Below are 26,246 nucleotides of genomic sequence, written 5' to 3'. Positions count from 1 at the left end.
AAGCGGGGGAGGGTGGGGGCGGAGGGAAGGGCGGCGGGAGCCCGATCGGTCCCACCCCCGTTGCAACCCCTGGCAGGAAGAGATTGTCGCGGGAGCCGCCGCCGAAAGGCTCGGAGCTCCGGGGGAAGGGCGCCCGAGCCGCGGCGGGTGGGTGCGCGAGCCGGGGGTGGGGTGTGTGTGTCGGGGGGACCCAGGCCGAGGCGGGGGCGCGCCGCCCGGAGGAGGGGGCGTGGCCTAGGCGCCTCCGGCCCGGGGACGCCGGTGACACTGTCGGCTCCCTTCTTCCAGGGGCGGGCGGGGCAGCCATGCTCCTGTCCGGGGGCGACCCTCCGGCGCAGGAATGGTTCATGGTGCAGACCAAGTCGAAGCCCCGGGTGCAGCGGCAGCGGCAGCAAGTGCAGCGCATCTTCAGGGTCAAGCTGAACGCTTTCCAGAGCCGCCCGGACACCCCCTACTTCTGGCTGCAGCTCGAGGGACCCAGGGAGAACATGGGCAAAGCCAAGGTAAACAGCGTCTGGCCTCTTATCACTTCCAGCCAGACCTTTCTCCCTCCCTTCGCCCCACTTCCCTCCCCCCTCCCCCCCCCCAACCCGGGAGGCAAGGGTCCCCAGAGGCCCCCCGACCTGGACTGGGCAGTATGGCGGGCAGGTACTGGGCCATTCCCTGCCTCTCCACTTCTGCAGCCTTGGGTCCTTCCCTCTGGTTCCTTCTTTCTTTTCTGCCCCACCCCTCTCTTGCGTGTCACTTCAGTCCCTCAAGTGTGTTGAGAAAGGCTCTGCGTTGTGCGTCCCCCCAGGAGCCCTCCCTGGCCAGGGCCCGCATTTACAGCCTATTCCTCCATCGGGGGAGCAACTTAAGGTCTGGTATTTCTGTAGTCTGTGCAGCATATCTCTTTGTTCTCCACCCAGAGGCTGGAAGGCCCAGGTCTTTCTGCCTTCATGTAAGTCTCCTTAAATCCTGGGCTGCGCCTCGGAGCCTGAGTGCTGGGACAGGAGGGGCCATTAGAGACTTCGCTAGAGAAATGCTGGCATTTTACAGATGAGGTATTGGGGACTGGAGAGTGTCAGGGGCCTCCTGGAACACTTAGGGTAGGGTAGGTGGGGGTGGCAGGGGCTCTGGGCTCAGCGCCCCACACTCTTGATGCCCTAGGCGGCCTCTTACAGGGGCTCAGGGGCAGAGGTGCAGCTGCTCTGGAAGGCAGCAGGCTTTGGAGATGGGTGGGAATCCTCTGGGAGGAGGGCTGTGGGCTTCAGATGAAAGGGCCTGCTGTATGGGGCTGGATGCTGGGCAGGCCAGGTCACCGTGTGCCTCTCGCGCGTTTGTTCTAGCTTCTCTCACCCGCTTCTCCTCCACTTGGGCCTATCAGGTTCCCTCTGATCCCCCGTCATGGCCAAGGTCTCCCTCTTCCCCCAGATTCCCTTATCTTATCTTTTCCTGGTAGGAATACTACAGCCTCCCTCAGTCCCAGGCCACCCTTCTCCCCCATGCACCCCACCCCACCCCAGCACACTCCCCTTCCCCAGCTAGGTCTCTACCAGTATCCTAATTGGTCAAGGCCATGGGTGGGGGAGGCCCAGAACACGCTGGCCAGTGGACAGGCAGGCTAGAAAGTTCCTGCCTCAGCCCCTCCGCTGAGCTGCTTCGTCAGCAGTTTGTCCAGTTCTGACAGAGGTGCTGGGGGAGGGGAGGGGTGCCTGCCCACATAGCAGATGTGCAGGAGCCCTGGAGATGCAGACTTTTCAGTAGCTGGGATAGGCGGGTTAGCCCGAGGAGCCTTCAGGTTCTTTGGGGGTCTTAATCTTTTTGTTAATTTGAAAGACACCCGCTCACCCTTTTGTGAGACTGGGGGTGTCTAGCTCCCCTGACTCCTACTTACATCCTTCATCAGCTTCTCCAGGCTCAGCTACTCCTGCTCCCACTGCTGCCTCAGGGTCCCTGGGGCCACTGACTTTCCCTCACACCCCAGGCCCTGCTAGTGCAGCCAGTGGCTTTCTCCAATCCCCCCCATCCCGCCCCATCCTTTCAGCTCTTTCCCACCTGTTTTCTTCTGGAGAAAAGCACAGTTTAAGATGGAAGCAGCATGAGGGGTTTGGGTAACTCCCTCCCTTATTGTAAAGAATGAGCAGAAAGAAGAGATGAGTAGAGCTTTGGAGCAGGAGGGCAGGGAACGTGGGGAGGGTGAGGTTTTGTTCTAGAAATAGGAGATCTGGGCTCAATTTGCTGTCACCAAGTTAACTGCTGGGACAGATGGGTGTGGTGGAAAGAGCTGGAGATTGGGGTTTGCTACCTTCTAACTGGCTGACCTGGGTCAAATCACTGACCTTCTCTTGAGCTTATTTCCTCATCTATAAAACAATGTAGTAATACTCACTTCATGAAAGAGTTGTTAAGAGTCAGCTGAAGTAATGCATGCTTACTTTTGCAAATGTGGAGAGTTATAGGGTAGAGATGTCAGTAAATGTTGTGGTTAACAAGCTATATAACTTTGAATGAGTTCTTTTCCCTCTCTGAGTCTGTCTCCTTGTCTGTGAAGTGAGAGGCTTGGATGAAATGCTTTCTAAGGTTCAGCAATGTGATGCAGGAAAATTTCCCATGTATAAGGATGTCTTGAGCAGCTGATTGGTGGCTCAGTGGTAAAGAATCTGCTTGCAATTCGGAAGACATGGGTTCAATCCCTGGGTTGGGAAGATCCCCTGAAGGAGGAAATGGCAATCCACCCAAGTATTCTTGCCTGGAAAATTCCATGGACAGAGGAACCTGGCCATGGGGTCACAAAGAGTTGGACATGACTGAGCACACAAGAAGGATGTCTCGGAGTTTCCATGTAGAGGTGCTGTGGCTGACCCCAATCCCAGCTGTAAGGACACAGAACCATGCACCTTGATAGTGAGTTGATATACACAGCCAGCTGGCAGAGAGAGCTCAGTGAGACTGAAGCTTGTGGGATGGAGAAGGGGTGATGGATGTCCTGTCTGTGAGGGAAGAAGGGGTCAAGAAGGGTACGGGCTTCTTTGGAGAAGAGCTCAGGTGTGTTTTTCTATTATATGCACTGGTTTTCTAGGAAATCTCTGTAGAACTCGAAAGTACCTTGAAGTAGTTTTCTTGTGGTGGGATTTAAAAAATAATGAAGGCATTGCTGGAAATCACATTTCCTAGGCAGCAAAAACAAGCCCTGGGGAGGCGTGGCCTTTCTGAGGTGAAATCAGCAAGTAGAAAGGAGAGTTCTTAGTGATCAGAGTCTCTCAGAGACAAGCCCTGCTCAGCTTTTCTGTCCTCCTTGACAACGGTGTGAAGAAGGGTTGGGTGCTGAGAGAACAGGTGACCGTTTGAGGTGATGGAATGAGGTGATCGAGATTGAGACGGGGAGCCATGGAGCAGGGTGTGGTCTGCTGACTCTGGGCTTGGCTCTCACGTGCAAGTCAGCCTGTTCCTGCCCCACACTGACTGTGAGCGGTACCATGAAAGCTGGCAGTGGCCAGGGGTGTGCTGAAACTGGCTCCTGCTGACCCATTGTTGCAAAGTTTTGGAAGTTTTTGAGCCAGTGGAGTCCTGTTCATAGTTTGAAATCAGCCAGGATGGGAGTAGTTACACCACGGAAACTGGAAAATACTACAGATCAGGACTGCCCTCCCCACAACTGGCTCCCTACAACTTACCAGCACACATAATTGTGTTGTGAGCACCTGATCCTTTTCCTTTAATTACTTGATTTAATTTATTTTTTAAAAGAGATGCTTGCGCATATATTTATCTCTCTTCCTCTCGAGCTTCCCTCCCACGTCCTTCCCATTCAACCCTTCTGGGTCATCACAGAGCACAGAGCTAAGCTCCCTGTGCAGTACAGTAACTTCCCACTAGCGATCTATTCTACACATGGTAGTGTATATATGTCAATATACTCCCTCAGTTCCTCCCACCCTGCATACGTGTGGCTGATTCATGTTGTTGTACAGCAGAAATGACATTGTAAAGCAGTTACACTCCAATTTTAAAAAGAGGCTTATTTACATTTATTTTTATTTCGTTTTTGGCTTTGCAGCATGCAGGATCTTAGTTCCCTGGCCAGGGATCAAACCTGTGCCTCCTGTAATGGAAGCAAGGATTCTTAACCACTGAACTGCCAGGGAATCCCTCCTTTATTTTAAACTTAATTTTTCTTTATCAAAATAATAAAAAGTCTAGTAATTTTTTAAAAGTCCATAGTATAATGCAGTGATTCCTTGCCTTGTCCTGCCAACTCCCTCTTCTGTGCTCTTCCCTGTAGAAAATATCTGTTCTGGAATTTATGCATCTCCACATTCCTAAAAAATATGTAGATCCTGTATCTTTGGATTAATTTTAGATACCTTTTTACTTCCTTTTATTATAGGTGAGGGCTTCCTTGATAGCTCAGTTGGTAAAGAATCTGCCTGCAATGCAGAGACCCTGGTTCGATTCCTGGGTGGGGAAGATCCCCTGGAGAAGGGATAGGCTACCCATTCCAGTATTCTTGGACTTCCCTTGTGGCTCAGTTGGTAAAAAAAATCTGCCTACAATGCAATAGACCTGGGTTCGATCCCCGAGTTGGGAAGATCCCCTGGAGAAGGGAAAGGCTACCCACTCCTGTATTCTGGCCTGGAGAATTCCATGGACTGTATAGTCCGTGGATCCCAAAGAGTTGGACACGACTAAGCGACTTTCACTTTCATTATAGGTGAGGATTTAGCTCCTTTATATTGCCATCCCTTTTTTCTTCCCAATATAACTATATTTCATTTTCTGTTAAATCTGTATTTATTATTCGCAACATTATGCCCATGCAAATATCACTCACATCTAAACACTGAAGTATACTGTAATTAGGTTTTCTATTTTACTTTTCAATTTTTCTGAGGTAAAGAGCTCACACCTTTCCTGTTTGTTTTCCTTTGAACTCATTGCTAAGTCTTATATAACTTTCAGTAGCTGCTCACGACAATTTTCTGCAAGGATAAGGTTTTGATTCAAGGCGGCCTGTTACAGATTTTTTCCCGGGGGCGCCCTTCTTTCTTTCTGGTCAGGCTTGCGTGGCTGTCATCCTGAGACTCCTGTTTGCTGTCATTCTTGGCATCCTTTTGCCCTTTTCTTTGTTAAACGCCTTGTTTCCTGAACGCTGTGTCTTTGTCTTGGGTTGGTGGAGCACGTCTGTCAGTAGCGTCATTAAGTTAGAAAGATGGTGCTGTGCTAAAGATCATGCTGATAACTGAGATCAGCCTTCCTGTTTCTGGAATTCCACTCTTCAACCTGAACTAGATGCCCTCTATGCCTCCCAGAACAATGCTTGATACATAGTAGATGCTCAGTAATGATTTCTTGAATGGATGAATACATTCTAAAATTTCTCTCCACAATCATTCTGGAGATTGTCTTTGCTTTTTTTCTGAGTTGGGTCTCTTTTCTTGGTTTTTCTTTTCTTGATTTGCTGGAAAATGCTCTGCAGTAGCTTCCTGAGAAAGGCTTTAGAGAAGGTAGATTCTTGGGGTTGCATATCTGAGTATCTCCATTGCATATCTGAAGGTCACTTGATCGACAGTTTGGCTGGTATCGAATTATACATGGAAGATTATTTCCCTTCAGAAGTGAGAAGGCATTAATCTATTGACTTCTTGCTTTGGGGACATCTGAAGCTATTCTTGGTCCCTGGTCCTTTGATGTGAAGTGTTCTTTTCTCTCTGGAAGTTTGTAGTTTCCCTCACTCTTCTGAGATGCCCCAGAGAGACCCTTTTGTATGGGCATCTGTCTTCATCCATTGTTGGTTACTATGGCTGAATCTCTGAATGAGAAGACTGAGTTTCTCTGCACTCACTGCTCACCGTAGACCTCACTGTCGGCCTTCCTCTCTTCCTGCATGATTTTGTATGGTACCCACACTCTCAAGTACACTGATCAGCTTCTGCAGAACAAACTTCAGGGGGTAGGGTGGTAGTTGCTCAGCCTTTGTGTAGTGGAGTAGGTAGGCTCCCAGATCTAACTGCTCTTCAAACAACTTCATCTTAGTCCACCTTTAATTTAATTTTTTTTTTTTAATTTACTAGCTGCACTGGTTATTAGTTGCAGCTTGTGGGATTAGTCTTTAGTCGTGGGACGTGAACTCTTATTTGAAGCGCGTGGGATCTAGTTCCCTGACCAGGGATTGAACCTGGCCCCCCTGCATTGGGAGCATGGAGTCTTAGCCACTAGACCACCAGGGAAGTCCCCTGAATCCACTTTTTAAAAAATGTTCTCCTTCACTCCTAATTCTGGAGTTTTTTGGATTCTCCTTCAGTCCTAATTCTGGAGTTTTTTGGTGCTGCCATTTTTTTTTTTTTTTTAACTTTTTGAGTGTTCTACAGTGTAATTTGGTGTGCTTCTGGAAAGCAGACAATGAATGGTAACTGACTTATGAGAAAGAAGAATCCTAAGTCAGGACTGATAAAGTATACAGCAGTAGTAAGCTGTCTGGTGGTATTATTTTTATTTAACTTACACATTGACCGATGACTCACAGGACACTGGGCAATATATTTAACAAATAACAAATACACAACATTTTTCTGTGTGTACTTCGTTCCTGCCTCTTCTCTACTTCTTCTCTTGGAGAAAAAGGTCTGGGGAGGCTTAAAGCAGGAAAATTGCTCCAGATATTTTCTGGATGTAAAGGTCTGGGTAGGCTTAAAGCAGGAAAATTGCTCCTGATTTTTCTGGATGTAAAGGTCTGGGTAGGCTTAAAGCAGGAAATTTTCTCCAGAAATTTTCTCGATGTAAACGCCTTTTTTCTTATGTTTTTTCTCTAACGCGCCATTCGCTTCTTTAGTGGCTCCGTGGTAAAGAATCCGCCTGCCAGTGCAAGAGATACAAGAGACTCGGGATCTCTCCCTGGGTCAGGGAGGTCCCCTGGAGCAGGAAATCACAAACCATTCTAGTACTCTTGCCTGGAAAATTCCACGGACAGAGGAGCCTAATGGGCTACAGTCCATGGGGTCGCAAAGAGTTGGACACGATTAAGTGACTGAGAACACACGAGTATATAGACAGCATCGTGGTTAAGACCTCAGACTTTGGAGTCAGAGTGCCTGAGTATCCCAGCCTCTGTCTGTATGACCTCAGACATGTGTCCTTTCTTGCTCACCTGAAATGGGGAGGATAGTAATTTCCATATAGGTCTGAGAGAGGAATCAACGAGTTGATGTATGTAAAGAGCCTGGCACCTAGCAAGTACTCAGTAAATATCAGTTCAGATTTATTATTTTGAAAGTCACCTCATTTCCAATCTATATTTAAATTGTATTTCTTTCCTTATTGGCTGTGCTGTGCGCAGGCTGTTCTCTGGTTGCGGTGGGTGGGGCTAGTCTCTGTTTGTAGTGCGTGGGCTCCTCGTTACAGTCACTTCTCGTCTCTTGTTCGCACGGGCTCTGGTGGGCCAGCTTCAGTAGCTGCGGTTCCTGGTCTCTAGGCCACCAGCTCAGTAGGTGTGGCACATGGGCTTAGTTGATCCATGGCATGTGGGATCTTCCCATGACCTGGGCCAGGTGGAAGAGGTAAGCTCAGACCTGAGCAACCTTGCTTACCCAAGGGTGAGTCTGACCAGGTGGAATAACTCTTACAAGTCTGAATACCGTAACCCCATGTGGTCTTTGGGATGGCTGTTGGAGATCCAAAATGGAGCATTTGTTCCTTATGGATCTGTCAGGGGAAGGCAGGAAGAGGGATGACTGTCGTTGACACAGGGGTGAGGAGGCGCTTGAGGATGAATGCAGTCATCAGGGTTGGCCGATTAAGAGGGGATTCCCATGGTTCCTTGGAGCCCGTGGGGTCATGCTGGGGGAACTCAGTCAGAGAGTGGAAGAACCGAACCTCTTCCATCCCAATGCTCTCTAAAGACGGAGTGTGTGAGCCCTGGAAACATGAGGGCCTGGTGCCCAGACAGCCAGAGGCCACCCTTCCGGCTCAACCATTGTATATATCTGTGGGGATCCCTTGGATACCAGACCAGGGACTTATCTTCTCCTCTGTCCCCGGTGGGCAACAGAGTTACCATGGTTACAGTTACAGGTTGTGCCAGAGAGCTTCTGCAGGGGGATTAACCAGAATCTCACAGGATTACCCCGTAGTCACTGTGTAGTCAACCCGAGGAGGTGGAAAGAGCTCTGGTTTCAGACCCAGACAGATGGCAGCTGTGGTCTTCACCCAGTCACCGCTGACTGTGTGTCCCTGGGTCAGCGATATGGCCTTTCTGAGCCTGAAAAATGGGAATAGATTGTACCAGGCTCAAGCTAAGCACTTCCTTTGTATTAACGCACTGAAACTTCATGATAGCCTAATGAGGGGGAAACCATTATCCCCATTTTACAGATGAGGAAACCTAGGCAAAGGGAGAGTTAATAACTTGGAGGGTACTCAGTAATGTGCCATCTCCCTCCCCTCAGCTATTTCACAATTCTAGAATGCCAGGGTAGGACTGGCTCTTGGGAGTGTCTCATTTAATCCAGCTTTTTACAGGTGAGGAGACTGAGCCCCTGAGAAGGTGATAGTTTTCACAGTACCCCTAACATATTGAGGTCCGGTTGGAAACTAGAACTAGAACCCTTGACTCCAAGCCCAGGTACTCCCCTCCCCCATTTGTCAAAGCTCCCTGGAAAAAGATGAGTGTGTGAGGAGGCAGTACCAGGGAGAGAGGGCTGGGTCCCGGGCAGGAGTTGGGGTGGGGGGAATGGGTCATTTGGCTTATTAGTGAGCAGGGGGAGTGCACGTGCTTAGTGAGGGGAGTGAGCACCAGTGACGGGCCCCTAACAGCTGGCTTCCTTCGTGTTCTCCCCACTGGCTGCAGGAGTATCTGAAGGGCCTGTGCAACCCGGAGCTATGGAAGGAGGTCCGCTACCCAGCAGCTCTGCACTGCGCCTTCCTCGGGGCCCAGGGCCTCTTCCTGGACTGCCTGTGCTGGAGCACCCTGGCCTACCTGGTGCCCGGCCCCCCGGGCTCCCTAATGGTGGGCGGGCTGACCGAGTCTTTCGTCATGACCCAGAACTGGCTGGAGGAGCTGGTGGGGCGGCTGCGCTGGGGCCCGGCCCCTTTGCTCACTCCCCGCGGCATCTGGGAGGCCGAGGTGACCCGGGCCTTTGGGGCCCTGGTCTGGATCCGTGGTGACCAGTATGCCGGGGACCTGCTGCAGCTGCCCCCGGCGGTCCAGGAGCTGCTGCTGAGCCTGGTGCGGGATGCCGCTGGCAAGGAGGACATCATCCAGTGGCTCAGCCGCATCGGCACCTCCGACTCCCGCTCAGACTCTGAGCTCCTGATCTGTCCAACCCACCAGCAAAAGGAAGGTCCAACCATGGTGGCCGTGGGAGACGGTCCTGGCCCCTTTGTGGAGATGGGGAGCCCAGAAAATTCAAAGAGATTAACCAGCCTGGGAGCCACAGGGGCCCTAATCTCGGGTACCCCAGGCCTGAGCACCCAGCAGGAGACAGCAAACCAGCTGGTCCGGTAAGTTCTGGAGAATCAGTTTGTCTTCTCTCCTGTTTCTGCGCCCCAACCCCAGGGAAAGAGTTTGGGACCTAACTCACCTTCCCACCTTTCCAACAAACTCGGGTTTTCTCCAGGGTCACTTCCAACAACCAAGGTGGTGTGGACTGTGCTCGCGAGGAAGGGTCAGTGCAAGCCAGCAGCAGCCAGGACTCCGTGGATCACACCCAAGCCTCGTCCCAGCAGAGGCAAGTCCGGAGAGGGGAAGACAAGCTCCCCCTCCAGCCTCCAGTGTCAGCCCTGAGTGTGTGCTCACCCTGGAAGGCCTGGACCCCAGGGCCAACCTTTGCACCCATGTGGCCAGGGGCTATTGCTGCTACCTTCTGGAGGATCAATGAACTGCACTCTCTTCACCTGGCCTGGCTCCTGTCCCAGGCGTGCTTCAGTTTCCCTTTCTGGCAGAGGCCACTGGGCCCCATTCAGTTCAAGCTGCCAGGGCAGAATCCTTTGCCCTTAAATCTGGGATGGAAACAGAAGGAGCTGGTTCCCCTGCCCAGTGTGGAAAGCCCAGACTGTACACCAGACGGCGGGCCGGGAGGAGAGGCAGCCCTACAGAACTGCCCAAGGCCAGAGACCCCCAAAAAAGTCATGAGTTTACTGGTGGTCTCAGGAGGCTCAGGGGTAAAGGATAAGTCTATCCCAGGACTTCCACAGATAGGGCCACCTTTGACCTCTACACCCCAGCTCCAAGCCAGAAGTGAGCTGGGGGATCAAGGAAGTGTGCAGTGGGATTGTAAGGGGCCAGAAGAGGGGCCCGTTCCAGCACCACCCACTGGGCAAGGGGTGCCTGCTGCTCAAGGGGGGCTGACAGCTCCATCGGGACCTGACTCTAAGACAGTGCCTGAAACTCTCAAAGTGCCCATGGCTGCTGCAGTGCCCACAGCTCAAACCCCACCCACAAATCCAGTGCTGCCTGCAGCCCCCAAAGTGCCTGAAACCCAGATGATGGCGGCAGCCCACGAAGAACGTGCAGCCTCCGAAGTGCCTTCAGTTCCAACAAAGCCAGAAGCTCAAGTGGTGCCCACAGCGCAAAAGGCCGCTGTGGGTGAACCAGCGCCTGCAGCTCCCCATACTCCCACAGCTCAGAAAAGGCAGGCAGCCAAAACATCACCTGCAGGTCCCCAGACATCCAGAGCCCAGACTGGGCCTGCCCCTAAAACTGGACCTACAGCTCCCAAAGTCCCTGCCGCCCCCCAAACTTCCAGAACTCCGAAAACGCCGGCGGCTCAGAAGGCGCCCGCAGGTCCGGGGTCCACCCTGGATGCAAGCAAACTCCTGAGTGAGAGCCAGCCTCCGTCAAGGGGCAGTGCTTCCTTCCTGAAGGGCCAGGGGCAGCCTGGAAGTCAGGGGCTACAGTGCAGTGGCACCTTGGCTCCCAGTAGCAAGCGCCAGCCTCAGGTGGAAGGGCTCCTGGGGGCTGGGGAGGGGACCCCAAGGCAGCCAACTCGCCACCCACAGGCAAGCAACACAGTGACCAGCTTCCAGAGGTACCACGAGGCCCTGAATACACCCTTCGAGCTGGACCTGTCAGAAGAACCCGGGAACCCGGAGCTGCGGCGGGTGGTCATTGATGGCAGCAGCGTGGCCATGGTGTGAGTAGCCTTGGGCCTGGGGTGGACTGGGACTGCCGGGGAGCTCAAACAGGCCGTCCCTGGGGGCACCCTTGGGTGCCATTGGGTTCGAGTGGGGGAAAGGGGAGGGACAGGCACGTGTTGAGCAGCTACTGTGTGCTGGGCAGTGCTTGCGGAATCGACATAGCAGCCTTCCAAGGTGGATTTCTGTTCTCCCTTGATAGAGACAGAAACAGGCTCAGAGAAGTGATGCGTCTTGCCCAAGCTCCCAGAGCCAGTAAGGGGCCCTGCCGGCCTTTGGGTTCAGATCTGCCCAGGCCCAGAATCTTTCCCTTTCGGCCTGCCTCACATAGCAGGGGGCCTGTAAACCCCAGTTTTCAAATGTTCAGCCCAACCCTTAAGGCCCAGCACTGATCTCAGTGAGGATTTTCCTCACCGTGCCAACCTGTAGAGATCAGGTCCCTGCACAGCACTTCCTGCTGTATATGCATATGTCAGCATGAATACGTGCAAGGTGTCTTCATTTGCCCGCGTCGTAGAATCTATGCTGAGAACATTGCCAGCACATGGTCGTGGTCAGCAAATGTTTGCTTCCAGCCCTAAACTGAGCTCTTTGGTTATAGAGGTTGCCCTCTTCCTTTTGCCCTGGAGGCCCCTACACACACACGCACACGAGCAGGTGAGTGGACCCAGTAGGTGCTCACTATTTGAAGAAGGAGGGAAGGGAGAGGGCACGGTTGGTGCTGATGCTGATACCCTGGCATTTCTGATGCCCTGTGCTGTCCTGGGCTGGTTCTGAGGAGAGTGCAGAGGTAGGGCCATTCCTAGGGCAGAAAGTTGCTCCCTCATTGGTACCCCTAACCCCAACCCCACCTCCAGGCACGGTCTCCAGCACTTCTTCTCCTGCCGGGGCATTGCCATGGCGGTGCAGTATTTCTGGAACCGGGGACACCGAGAGGTCACCGTGTTTATACCCACCTGGCAGCTGAAGAAGAACCGGAGGGTGAGAGGTGAGCTGTGCCCTGCCCCCCAGCCCCTCCGGTGTCACCACGCCTTCTTTTTCCTTGCCTTTCTGTTCCCATCATAGCCTTTCCTCTTGGCGCTTCCTCTGACCCTCACTGTCTTCTGCCTTTCATTTCCAGAGAGCCACTTTCTGACAAAGCTACATTCCCTCAAGATGCTTTCAATCACCCCCTCCCAGCTCGAGAATGGCAAGAAGATCACCACCTACGACTACAGGTGTGTGGCTTTGCAGGCCTTCTCTTGTGGGGCCCCGGGCTTGGACTTCACTGATGTGTGAGGCAGAGTCTTGCTTCATCTGCTCTGGGGAGATGGAGGCAAACATGTCAGAGGGTCTTGTCAGAGAGGGAAGTGTGGTGCACTGGCCCTCTGTAGGCAGAGGGAGGAACACAGAGAGGAAAGGGCTCCAAGATGGTTCTGTTCAAGCCCAGGGACTGTTCCTGATTTTGGGACTTTGCAGTCCCATTTCTCTGAGTTAATAGGCTTTCCTCTCCCATCAGCTTTGGGCTGAAACCCTCTACTGTCTTTGGATGGGACTAGCCCAGGTGACTCCTGGTGCTTCAAGCAAGCCGCTTCCCCCAGCAGCTGATTTGGGTGCCAGTTTGGGTTGAAGCTGAGGTTTTCTCAAGGAATTGCTACAGTCTTTTCCTCCTACCGCCTTGGCTCTGGGAGGAGGTGTGTGTGTGGCTGGAGCCCTGGCTCTGAAAATGGAGTCAGACTGCCCCTGCCTCCTAGCTAAAGGCCGAATGACTCCCTATTTGTCAATCCTGCAGCACGTGACTGCAGGTCCAATGTGCACAGGGGATCCTGTGATGCTGCTTCTGTTGGGGGCAGAGAAGGCCCTCCGAGCTCACTGGCCCTGGGCTGGAGTTGATGCCCAGCAGGCACAGGTCTTGGCTTCACTTAGACTCCTCCCATGCCAGGCAGAAAGAAGTTCGGTTCCTCCCTAAGACATGGTATCCACTCAGCCTTCAGGTTTGGGTGGGGCAGCTCAAGCATCCTTCCTTCAATAGCATAGACCCTAAGCATGCAGCTTAGATCCTGCATAAGGTCTTTAAAGTGAAAGTGAAAGTGAAGTCACTCAGTTGTGCCTGACTCTTTACGATCCCATGGACAGTAGCATGCACCAAGCTCCTCCGTCCATGGGATATTCCAGGCAAGAGTACTGGAGTGGGTTGCCATTTCCTTCTCCAGGGAATCTTCCCGACCCAGAGATCGAACCCAGGTCTCCCGCATTGTAGAGAGACGCTTTACCGTCTGAGCCACAAGGGAAGACTCTCAAGTGTTAGCTTAGCTGCTCAGTTGTGTCTGACTCTGTGTGATCCCATGGTCTGTCCATGGGGTTCTCCAGGCAAGAATTCTGGAGTGGGTAGCTATTCCCTTCTCCAGGGGAATCTTCCCAACCCAGGGATGGAACCCAGGTCTCCTGCATTGCATACAGATTCTAATGCCTTTTAATTCAGGCCTGGGTTTGAGGGAAGAAAGCTTTTCTGTGGGGCTTCCCAGGTGGCGCTATTGGTAAAGAACCTGCCTGCCAACACAAGAGACTTAAGAGACACGGGTTTGGTCCTTGGGTCAGGAAGATCCCCTGGAGAAGAGCATGGCAATCCACTCCCAGTATTCTTGCCTGGGAGATCCCATGGACAGAGGAGCCTGGCTGGCCCCAGTCCATGGGGTTGCACAGTAGCGGACAAGACAAGCGACTTAGCACACACGGCTTTTCAGCAGAAGGGCCCTCTGCTGGGCACTTGTGGGATTGCATGGTCGAGGCTGCTAGAATTGCTTGCTGCCGCAAATGCTGAGAAGTAGGTAGCCTTTGCTTTCTTTCCTGGTCACAGCCCTCTTTCAAGGAGAAGTGATCCTTGGAAAAATGGATATGTTTACTCAGGTAGGTGTTTTTACATGTGTATAGATGCATACATATATATGTAAATGTGGCTTGGCATGTACATGAATGTTGTCAATTGGTGAAGAATAATCATGGAGTATTGGATATTAATATCTGCTGTGTAGCAGGCACTGAGCTAGACACTTAAGCGTATTGTCTCATTCAATTTAATTTTCACGGCGATCAAGGGTAGGTATCTTATGTTTGATCGACAGGTACGGAAACCGAAGCAATAAAGAGGTATGTGTGGATGTGGATAAGGCGTGGGTTTCTGTGTGTGTGTCTAAGCATGTGTATGTGAGTGCCTATGTGTAAAATAGGGGTCTTTGTTTGCATAGACAGCTGGGGGATGTGCATCTCAGGCTGCCTTTCCGGGGGCTCATGGTTCTCCAGCTAGCTGCATAGACAAGGATGGGCTCTCAAGCCCTGGCTCCCTGACTATCAAGGGCAGTGTTTTTGTCCTACACTTCTCAACAGGAAGCTACAAGTTCAGTTTCTCAGAGGACTGGGGAGGTGAGAGGCTGGGTACTGGGTCTATAGTGACCCCCCTCTCCCTGCAGGTTCATGGTCAAGCTGGCGGAAGAGACAGATGGCATCATCGTTACCAATGAGCAGCTCCACGTCCTGATGAATAATTCCAAGAAACTGATGGTCAAAGATCGGTGAGGCAGCTTCCATGGGATTGGGCTGTTCCTTCCCCGTGGGTGCCAGATAGCCCCTGGCAGGGGATGGTTGGAGGCAGGGAGAGGGGCCTTGGACCAGTGCTCACCAGCACCTGCTGGGAGGATATATTGGTCTCAGCTCCAGCTGCCAACAGGGTGTGAGTGGTCAAGAGCTCCATAGTGACCTTTCTTCCTCTGTCCTGGGCCCAGCCTGCTGCCCTTCACCTTTGCGGGGAATCTCTTCATGGTGCCCGATGACCCCCTGGGCCGTGATGGCCCCACCCTGGATGAGTTTCTGAAGAAGCCAAACAGGTAATGGGCTGGACCTCCCCAACCCCCTGCCACCTCCCAGCTCCTCCTGGGACTGACCGGAAGCTTCCCCTTGGTGCTAGCCAACATTTGTTTAGTGCTTAATAGTGAGCAGAGTGACTTGACTTTTTTAGGTCTTTGTACTTCCACCCACATCTGCTTCCATAAACTAATTACAGTATGGTTTTACAGTTTACAATCTTGCACGCACGCTTGAGTACTGTATGTATCCTTCCACAGCCGGCATCTGTCCCCACGTTTGATTGTTTTTCCCAGGTGCGCGCCATGTTAGTTCCTGTGGCTGGCTTTAACGTCCATTCCCTATTCCATTGCATGAATGCCCAACAGGTTTACGGGCTCTCTGATGGGAGGCCATTTGACAGTTTCCGTGTTATGCTGTGGGCACCCGTGCTGCGGTGAACCACCTCATTCTTGTTTCATTGCATGCAGGGGGAGCTATGTCTGGAGTATATACCAAGAGGAATTTTTTCCACGTGTCTTTCCCCCTTTGACTCTCACAGCTTGACTTAGATACGTGTGACCACTATCCTTATTTTACAGATGAGGAACCTGAGACTCAAGTACTTTCCCCAGGTCACTGTGCCGGTGCCGGCACAACTGATTTGCAGTAACTCAGTTCCTCTGGCTCCCACCCACGCTGAGCCTCCCAGTTCCCTGGGCCCAGCAGGGGACTGTGGTTGGCACCTTCTGGGCAGGGCACTGCTTCCTGGGTCAGGTCCCCCAGTCCCATTTCCCCATTTTGAAGAAAAATGCTGTGGCCGAGGCCTGTGTGCTGTGCCTCCTAAGCCCCTTGTCAGGCCTCCTTCCCTCTCTTGAGCTCCCCTGGCTTGCTTACCCTAGAGTCTGGTTGGAAGGACCAATCATCTAATTCTTATCAAACCATTGGCTTAAAATTGCTTGGAAATGTCACTTGATCAATGAGGTTTTGATTAAATAAGCCTTCAAAGCCCAGATGAATATCTGACGTTGCGGTTTAGTGATTCTGGGGCTGGAGGGAGTATCTGGGCAGGTCGTGCTGTGTGGGAGGCTGACCTGGCCTCAGGGGCACTCAGCCATTGGGTTTCGCCTCAGGTGGCCTCTTGGGCAGGCTGTCCCCCACCTCCTCCATCAGACCCTTCTGCTCTGCTATTTTGGTGTAGGTTGGACACCGACATTGGCAACTTCCTGAAGGTGTGGAAGACCCTTCCTCCCAGCTCGGCCAGCATCTCTGAGCTGAGGGACGACACGGACCCTGGCCCCCCGGAGAGTCTGCAGAATGTGGAAGAAGTCAGGGAGGAGCAGGAGGAGGAGGAGAGACAGGACGAGGAGCAGAGAGAGGAGCAGGAGATGCAGAAGCCAGCTGAGGAGGAGGAGGAGGACCTGGACTCTTCGCTGATGTCCGTGTTCAAGGCTGAGTGCCCTTCCCTCTCAGAGGAAATCCTCCGGTGCCTCAGCCTCCATGACCCCCAGGACGAGGCCCTGGACATCGATCTCCAGCCGGCGGTGGCCTCTCCCTCGCTGGGCATCCCCTGGGATGGAAAGGCTCCCTGCCAGCAGGTCCTTGCGCAGCTGGCCCAGCTGACCATCCCCAGCAACTTCACCGCCCTCTCCTTCTTTATGGGGTTCACGGACTCCCACCGGGACGTCATCCCCGACTATGAAGCCCTTGTGGCGCCCTTGCACAGCCTGCTCAAGCAGAAGCCGGACTGGCGGTGGGAGCTGGACCATGAGAAGGCCTTCCTGGCCCTGAAGCGAGCCCTGGTGTCCGCCCTCTGCCTGTCGGTCCCCAACCCCCAGCTGCCCTTCCACCTGGAGGTGACGGTGAGCCAAGTGGCCCTGACGGCCGTTGTGTACCAGGAGCACTCGGGGAGGAAGCACCCTGTAGCCTATACCTCAAAACCCCTCCTCCCCGACGAGGACAGCGAGGGCCCGCAGTCAGGGGGAGACAGCCCCTACGCCGTGGCCTGGGCCCTCAAGCATTTCTCCCGCTACATTGGGGACACCCCCGTGGTCCTGGACCTTTTCTACGCCTCCCGGACCTCTGTGGACCCTGAGGCGTGGGACGGCCGCAGGGTTGCCAAAGCGTGGTTGATCAGATGGGCCCTCCTGGTACAGGACAAGGGCAAGAGAGCGCTGGAACTGACCCTTCTGCAGGGCCTGCTGGGGAAGAACCGGCTGCTGACTCCCACGGCTTCCATGCCTCGATTTTTCCAGGTTCTGCCTCCTTTTTCCGACCTGTCCACTTTTGTCTGCATCCACATGTCGGGGTACTGCTTTTACCGGGAGGATGAGTGGTGTGCGGGCTTCGGTCTCTATGTGCTGTCTCCCACCAGCCCCCCTGTCTCCCTCTCCTTCTCTTGCTCCCCTTACACCCCGACCTATGCCCACCTGGCAGCCGTGGCCTGTGGCCTGGAGCGTTTTGGCCAGTCCCACATGCCCGTGGTTTTCCTCACGCACTGCAACTGGATCTTCAGCCTCCTCTGGGAGCTCCTGCCCCTTTGGAGGGCTCGGGGCTTCCTCTCCTCCGACGGGACCCCACTACCTCACCCAAGCCTGCTCTCCTACATCATAGACCTCACCTCTGGCCTCTCATCCCTCCCGTTCATCTATCGAACCTCCTACCGGGGCTCCCTGTTTGCCGTGACGGTGGACACCCTAGCCAAGGAGGGTGCCCAGGGGGGCGATCAGTGTTGGAATTTGCCAAACGACGTGCCGGCCCCCGTAGTGACTCCCCGTACTGTGTGCAAGAGGCCTGACTTGCTGGCATTGCAGCGGAGCGACAGCACCCTGGCTGATACCATGGCTAAGCTGCAGGCCGGGCAGAAGGTATCCAACTCCTCACCCTTCAGTTCCGCCTTTAGCTCCCTCAGCCTCGACAAGGAGAGCGGCCTGCTTATGTTCAAGGGAGACAAGAGGCCCAGGGTCTGGGTGGTCCCACGGCAGCTCCGGAGGGACCTGATTTTCGCTGTGCACGATGGCCCCATGGGGGCCCACCAGAGGCCCGAGGAGACCTATAGGAAGCTGCGGTTGCTGGGGTGGTGGCCAGGGATGCAGGAGCATGTGAGACATTACTGCAGGAGCTGCTTGTTCTGCATCCCCCGGAATCTCCTAGGCAGTGAGGTGAAGGTCATTGAGTCTCTGTGGCCCCTCAGGTCCACCGCCCCCTGGTCCAACCTGCAGATTGAGGTAGTGGGCCCGGTCACCGTCAGCGAGGAGGGCCACAAGCATGTGCTGATCGTGGCCGACCCCAACACCAGGTGGGTGGAGGCCTTCCCGCTGAAGCCTTACACGCACACGGCTGTGGCCCAGCTGCTGCTTCAGCATGTGTTCGCCAGGTGGGGCATTCCCGTGAGGCTGGAGGCTGCCCAGGGCCCCCAGTTTGCCCGCCATGTCCTGGTGAGCTGTGGGCTGGCCCTCGGAGTTCATGTGGCCTCCCCGAGCAGGGACCTCCAGTTCCCCTGCCTGACGAGCTCCGGGGCCTACTGGGAATTCAAGAGGGCCCTCAAGGAGTTCATCTTCTTGCATGGCAAGAAGTGGGCAGCTTCCCTGCCCTTGCTGCACCTGGCCTTCAGGGCCTCCTCCAGCCAGGCCTCGCCCTTCCATATCCTGACAGGGGCCGAGGAGAGGCTGACCGAGCCCCTGTGGTGGGAGATGAGCAGTGCGAACATTGAAGGGCTCAAGATGGATTTATTCCTGCTACAGCTCATGAGGGAGCTGCTGGAGCTCCACTGGAGGCTGGCCGAGAAGACAAGCGAAAAGGCTGAGAATAGGCGTTTCAAGCGTGAGAGGCAGGAGAAGGAGTGGAGCGTGGGGGACCAGGTCCTCGTGCTGTCCCTCCCCAGGAACGGCAGCAGTGCCAAGTGGGTGGGTCCCTTCTATATCGGGGACCGGCTAAGCCCATCCCTCTACAGGGTCTGGGGCTTCCCCACCCCGGAGAAGCTTGGGTGCATCTATCCTAGCAGTCTGATGAAGCCCTTTGCCAAGAGCGTCACCCCGCTGTCCTTCAAGGTCTTGGAGCAGTGAGCTGGAGCGGTGGGGGAGCCCCCTCCCAGGGTCCTGGGCTGCTGCTGCTAGGTCTCCCCCTGCCCCCAGGCATGCTCTCACAGCCTCCCCACCCCTACCCCCGGGACTCTTCACTGTGCCTTTTGTAGAGAAGTTACTTCACAAAGCTTTGCTGAACTGCCTTGAACTGGGGACCAGCGTCCCTATGAAACATCCCCAGTATGGGGTACTGGGAGAATCTGCTGAAGGCTGTCAGATGTGGGCCTCTGGCAATTCTACCCTGGGGAGCAGAGAGTTCCTTTCCCGAGGTAGACCGAGTTCAGTGTCTCTCCCCGAGTGAGAATGTACACGTACACACGCACAGCTCAGAATCTTACTCCTGGCTGTCCTTACCATGAAAAGGTGTGGCTCTGGACCTCAGAATTGAAACCACATTCCCTTGTCAAACAGAAACCCCGGATACGGGCTCCTCCCCTGTCTGTCCATTTGGGGAACCTTTGCCCTTGAAGCCGTAGCAGCTGAGACAAATCCACGCAGGCTAAGGAGAGGCACCCATCCTCGGTCTCATGGACCGCTTTCTCAGGCCAGGCTAGGCCTGCCCATTGACCAAGGAAGGACTGGCAGTCCTGGGTCCCGAGGCTTAGAGCTGGGGTGGGAGGGTGGCCAGCCAGGTGGGCTCGTCCTGCCTGTCGGCTCCGAAGGGCAAGGGGGAGCGAGTCAGCCTACCTCATTTGACTCCAGCCAATGGAGACACTCCCTGACCCTGGCTTTAAGGACATAGACCCCACAGGAGTCAAGGATCTCGATGCCAAGTGTGGCATCTCTACCTGAAGAGCTGCTTTGACTAGACCAAGGGGCCCAGGCCTCTGTTTCGGGTTGGCGGGGGGTCACTGAAATGAGCAGTCTGGCACAGTGTGGTGCTGGCGTGGCTCTTCATTCCAGCCCCACCCCGAAACCCACAGCCTCCTCCCACTGCCCCTGTGCGCTGCATCCCCAGACCCTACAGAGTGTGGCTGCTTTGTCTGGGTTCTCCCATCCCACCCCAGTCCCCTCGATTTGCCTTCTGTGTAGAGACAATCCTGGCCCTCCCCTGGCACCCCCCAGCCACTCTTGCAAAGATCAGTCACTGGGAGAGTGCGTTTCCCACAGGTGTGTGTGCCTTCACTCACCCTCTGAATTGCTGCTGCTGCCAACAGAGAGGGTTCGAGGTGGAGGCCAGCACTGTGTCACTCTGGCTGAGCCTCTATGTCGTTTAATTTCTCTGAAGCTGAGCCGGTCTCCTTGCCTAGCTCATGTTGCCAAAACACTTGATATTGCTAGAGCCAGAGTAGAACTTGCCATCAAGTCCACTTTGCTTGTTTTACAGCCAAAGGAAAAGGCCCAGAAAGGGGACGTGACTTGCCCAAAGTCACACAGAGTTGGTGGCTGAGCTGGGACCAGGATTAAGCTTCATAGCTCACTGTTCACCGTAGATGGGGGTTCAAGTGGGAGAAGCTCTTAAAATCCTGTACCCATCTTCCATCCAACTCCCCATCTCCCAAATCTTGTAGACAAACTACTTAGGTGTTGCCCTTAAACCATTTCTAGCTGTTAATTCTGTCCAGGAAAGAACGATTGGGTGACAACTGAGACACTGAAAGGTGAGCCATGGGGTTTTTAGCAGATACCTCTTTCCCCCGCCTCCTCCCGCTGCATGTCCCCCTCCTCTTCCCTTCCTCGTCCTCCCTCTGATGGTCTGTTCAACCTCATTCTCCCTTCCCAGTGCTGTACCCATTCCCTGTTAACCACATTTATAATACTATACCTGTTTGTGACCTTTTTTTTTTTCCATTTGATTTGTCAATAAATGGATCAAAATGGAGCTAATGTCCAGGTTTTTTGTTTAACTTTAGACTCAATTATGGGCTTTCTGGTGACTCAGATGGTAAAGAATCCACTTGCAATGCAGGAGACCTGGGTGGAGAAGATCCCCTGGAGAAGGAAATGGCAACCCACTCCAGTGTTTTTGCCTGGAAAATTCCACGGACAGAGGAGCCTAGTGGGCTACAGTCCATGGGGTCACCAAGAGTCGGACACAACTGAGCAGGTGGGAATGAAGATGAATGAAGGCTGGTGTAAAAATGGCATCCATGCTAAAGCAACTTGGCTGTGTCGGAAACACAATAGAACTAGGTTTGAATGCTGACTCCATGGCTGTGACCTATGTGGTCCTCTCCTGAAGTCTTGGTCTCCCCATCTGTCTAGTGCAGGCTAACAATTCCTAAATTTCGGATGGTGCAAGGATCTTATGAAATAATCCATGCAAAGAGGCTCCTGTGGTGCAGGGGATGGAGTAAGCCTTCATCACTGGGATGGACTGCATGTTTGCAGATTTATTTTGTCCCCTCAGATTTATAAGCTGAAATCTCAACCCTTAGTGGGATGGTATTAAGGTGTGGGGCTTTGAGGAGGTAATAAGGTTTAGATAAAGTAATGAGGGTGGAGTCCCCAAGATGAGATTAGTGTCCTTGTAAGAAGAGAGAGAAATTGGAGCTCCTCTCTCCACCACTTGAGGATACAATGAGCAGATGGTCATCTGCAAGTGAGGAAGTGGGCTCTTATTAGACACCTGATTTGCCAGCCCCTTGATCTTGAACGTCCAGCTTCTAGAGCTGTGAAAACTGAATTTCTGTTGTTTTTGTTATAGCAGCCACAACAGACAAAGGCAATCACACAGCTCATATTTCTCTTCCTGTCCTAGAACGCTGGCTGTTATTGCCCCTCAGGCTCAGAGACCTTCCTAACCCTGGCCAAGCTTCCGCACTTCCGGTGTCTACTTCTTGCTGCTCTTCTCACTTGTCCATTCAGCACTGGTCGGGGGATGGAGGGGCAGGAAGGAACCTTCCTTCCTGGGAACTCCCCGGCTCACGTGGTTATGGTCACTTAGTGTTTATAGAGCATATCTTGTGTGCCAGGCCCTGTCTAGTGTGGAGTGGGTGGAGGTAGTGGCAGTGGCATGGTCTCTGGCCCTTTGGAGCCCAATGCCAGGTGAGGGAGGCATTTCAACAAGCAAATACAGTGCAGAGTGGTAAGGGAAGGAGCATGGCTTAGGAGCCCACAGCACAGGAGCCTGAAGCCTCTGCTCACACATAATCCAGAGAGGTCTTGTCTTCCCTGACCTCCTTCACTGAAAATAATGCATGTGCTCTTAGGACAGGGCAGTAAGTGAAAGGTTCATACCTCCTAAGAGGAAGTTGATCCAGGAGGGGCTTGGCAAAATCACTACTTTCTACTCAACAGAACTTTAAGCAATACTCCTGTTTTACACACACTGGCTTATGAGCCTCCTGTTGGTGAGATTTCTCTTCTTCGCTGTTGAACAATTTACAAGAATCTGATTTGAGATTCCCCCTATTTTTAGAGGGCCAAATAAAGAAGATGGTTCCACAGTTGAGCACTGTGGGCATGGCAAACCACTAGTCCCTGCTTCTCTCCTTTATACCATCACAGTTTCCTTTTCTCATTTTGGGCACTGGCAGCTGAGCTTCCCAAGTCTCAACCATAGAAATTACAAAGTCATCAGACAGTCCCAGACATAAACAAAATATAGAGAACATTCTATACTGTATCTCATTCTCACATTAAAAAGTACTTAAATTACTAACATAACATTGTAAATCAACTAAACTCCAATAAATTTTTTTTTTAAGTACATAACTATCTGGTGAGCTGGGCACCCCCCTAAGCCTTGATATACCGTGTTTTCCTAGGGACTCTTTATGATATCCTGTGTTTCTGGGTAGAAGTGAACACATCTGAAAGAAAGAAGCATTATAACAGGTAAATGGCTACAATAAAACAATACAAAAATCCTACACATTTTAAAAAGATTGTCCAAGAGTCCTTGGGACATGCACCAGTTTTGACTTGTTTCTTAGTTCCTATGGTAACAATAACTTACATATATTAGATACTTGGTCTGTGCTTTCCAATCCTGTGGGATAGATACAATGTTTTCTCTATTTTGTAGAAGAAGATAATAAGGCAAGGGGAGGTTGAATACTTTGCTGAAGGTCATGTGCAGCTACTAAGTGAGAGGCTCCAATACTCACCACCTTCACCACATTTACTGTTTCTCACACAAGTATATTCACTTTGTTGCTAGAGTTACTTTCTCCCCACTAATCTATGACCTCTCCATCTTTTGTTAATGTATTCTATGATTTCTCCATTTCATTATGATTTCTCCATTTCAGTTTGGTCCAGATTAAGACAATTCATAAACTAAAACAGAGCTGGTCTACTTCAGTTGGGTCCAAGAACAATTCTCTTGGCCCTGATCAAGTGACTCAAATGTCATGCCCTTGCTTTCTGAGCTATAATGAGAAAAAAGCTATTTCGAGTTGCTGTTTAGGCATTTTACAGTATAATGACCCAGAGTCTGGACATTTGGATAAGGACTTGAGTTTAGGATTCCTGCCCCAAATTACCACTTGCTTTTCCTGGGGCACCTTTGAAAACGACCATTGAGTGTTGAACCTGTATAAAGTTAGTGACCTGCACCCCAATCACCGTATACGTTAATATACTCTTGCTAGCCTGTTCACATGTGAACTGGGTCAGAGCACTGCCCTTCTCCTTGCTCACTGCCTCCCTTTCCCTGCTCCTGGTTTCTGGGATGGCTAAGTAATAAGTCTTTCAATTTTACTTCCTTTGTGGATTGTACTGTACCTTCAATCAAAACAACTGCAAGTTTTTACTTCCCCAGCTGGGCAACCGAGGGAGTTACTTGCTGACCCCATGTGGTGGCTTGCGCCTCCTCATTTAGCAGATCATAATCTGTATATCCTTAATTTAATATACCAGCTACATGTCCCCCAACACATAAGGGGTGTCATTTTCCCTCGGCTAATAAATGGTGCTATTTTGTAAGTTTCTACACTCCTGTAGACGGCGAAAAATGAATCAAAGGAGATTGCAGTATCTGGATTGCAAAGGACCTAAAAAATCTCATTAAGGAATATGGATTTAATCCTAGACCCTCTCCCTTCCCCCACAGTCCCCTAAAGGGCTTTAAGGCAGTGAAGCTCTTTTAACTAGATCACTATGGCAACCCCAGTATGAAGAACAGACTCACCAAAGGCCAAGGGGCCAGTTGGGAAGCTTTCATAGAACTCTATCTGTGATGTCGGGAGTTTGAGCCAGGATGGGTGGGAAACAATGGATAGAACTGATGGATGTGAGTGACTGGATGGGGGTCGTGGGAGAGGGAGGCAGGATTGTGGCTGGTGTTTCCTTGGGGCAACAGGGATGGTCTATTTTTAGACACAGAGAATGAAGGAGGAAACAGATTAGGAATGAAAGACTAATTTTAGCAGGTTTACTTTAAGGTGGGATGGGCCATGTACAAGTCTGAGATTTAGGAGGGAGGTTGTGGACAGAGATTAAAAAAGGTGGAAGTTGTCAGCACACGGATGGAGACTCGAGCTTTTAAGAGTGTGTCAGGACAAAAGGAATTCTAAGACAGAATCTCAAGGGAAACTGACATTTAGGAGATGGGCCGGGGTACAGGAGCCTGAAAAAGGCCTCAGCAGAGAGTTGGAGGGAGAGCCCAGAGCATGCACAGTCAGGGAAGTGGGGGCAGGGAGTGCTTCTAGAAGGAGCGGGTGGCCAACAGGGTCAAATGTTAGGGAGAGCCTGAGTGACAGAGGACCAGACGATAGTGACTTTAGTGACGCGGGAGTCCTGTGTGACGCGGGAGTCCTGTGTGACCGGCTGAGGGCAGTTCAGATAGAGCAGCAGAGGCCACAGTTGACTTAGGGGTGTGAGCAACCTGTGTGCATAGATATATGGCTCTAAAGGGGAGGAGAGGTGACGCTCACTAGCATATAAAGCTGAGGGTAACTACGTGTCTGCCACTGTTTCCACATCCATCTCTTTCTGTTTTAGATCTAAGAGACTTGAGTCTATTTAACAGCTAAACAGAAGGAGAGAGTGGGGAAGGAGACATCGAACCTACAGGAGGGAGGAGAGGAAAAGAAAAGGCTATGTTTGCAGGAAACGGAATCCACGACTGGTGGATGAAGATAGCCGCCTTGACAGAGAGAAGGACAAGACTTCTACTGAGCCAGATAGGAGGGAGAGATGAGGAGGACGGTGAGTTTCCAGATACGCTGGTGGAAGGGTGTCTCCTGGGGTTTCTGCTTTCTCAGTGAAGCAGAGTGAAGAGTCTGCTGCGGGTGGTGGGGGCAGAGTTGGAGGAGTAAGAGGTTTAAGGAGAGAACAGAAGTCTTCAGCTGGATTCTGGGGAGGATGAGAAAAGAAGCTGGCAAAGAAAACCACAGAAGAACTGCTGGGAGGATAGAGGACCAGGGGCAGCTAGAGACCATGGATTTTAAACCACAGCATATCCTTCAGCAGGACTTTTCTTTGTAGCAATCAGCTGCGAGGGCGTGGGTGTAGAGAAGGTGGACAGTTGGATTCTATTCTTAGGTTCCTTAAAGTCCTAGGAGATTTTTGTGCCTGGAGAGGAACACTAGCCACCATCTGTGCTTTATTTGTTGTCTAATTTATTTACTTCACAGAACTACTTATGAAAAAATTGTCTATATATTTAAACACTATTTATATAACCAAGTCAAAATCTACACATTTTGCAAATCAAATTATCTAAACATTGATCACAAATTTAAATCTTCCTACACATTTCAGAAGAATCATCATTATGTCAGCTTCTCTACATGTTTCAAACATTTTGGTAAAGCACATGTATCTTATAAGGATTATAAACTTTTTTACACTTATACTCATTATAAAAATGGATTTGTAAACCCAAGAGAAGGACATTATCTCAATTCAGACCAATTATTGAATTTAGATATCCAATAGAAGAATATTATCTCAGTGAGACGATGTTTTGAATTGTTAATCAAATTATTAATTATTATAATTAATTATGAATTCTTGGTTGGGACCTGGGAACTACCTGAACTTCTAAGATGATGAAAATATGAGCCAGTGTTTATGTTATACATCACTGGAACTTTTCAAGTCCACACTTTTCCCACGAATTAGTGTATTGTAACTGGATAATTTCTCTTTAAATTATTTCATCTTTAATGATTATAACATGCAAATGTCCCAAAGATGTCCATACCCAAACCTCCTGCGTTTAATGGTAAAGGGACATTTTCTATGTAATTAAAGTTAAAGGTCTTAAAATAGAGAGATTTCCTGGATTATCTGTGTGGGCCCAATCTAATCATATGAGCCATTAAAATTAGAGAATTTTTAAAGTCA

The 26,246-nt window shown here is 51.7% G+C and overlaps 1 protein-coding gene across 2 annotated transcripts; it reads left to right on the top strand.

Annotated features, from left to right (window-relative positions):
• Nucleotides 1-20,829, top strand: NYNRIN (NYN domain and retroviral integrase containing). Of its 2 annotated transcripts, XM_027553187.1 has the most exons (9): nucleotides 1-147; nucleotides 289-503; nucleotides 8,825-9,477; nucleotides 9,594-11,108; nucleotides 11,967-12,097; nucleotides 12,230-12,326; nucleotides 14,556-14,657; nucleotides 14,868-14,969; nucleotides 16,127-20,829. In XM_027553187.1, exons 2-9 carry the CDS (start codon nucleotides 306-308, stop codon nucleotides 18,987-18,989), a joined length of 5,661 nt encoding a protein of 1,886 aa, XP_027408988.1. In that variant the 5' UTR covers nucleotides 1-147; nucleotides 289-305; the 3' UTR covers nucleotides 18,990-20,829. The 2 variants fall into 2 exon arrangements, with proteins under 2 accessions (XP_027408988.1, XP_027408987.1); XM_027553186.1 differs by lacking the exons at nucleotides 1-147; nucleotides 289-503 and adding an exon at nucleotides 605-940.
• Nucleotides 20,830-26,246: the final 5,417 nt, after the last annotated feature.

This window comes from Bos indicus x Bos taurus, chromosome 10 (assembly GCF_003369695.1).
Source record: "Bos indicus x Bos taurus breed Angus x Brahman F1 hybrid chromosome 10, Bos_hybrid_MaternalHap_v2.0, whole genome shotgun sequence".
Lineage (NCBI taxonomy): Eukaryota > Metazoa > Chordata > Mammalia > Artiodactyla > Bovidae > Bos > Bos indicus x Bos taurus.
Note: the sequence above shows the minus strand (reverse complement) of the source record. Positions and strands in the feature narration are given on the sequence as shown.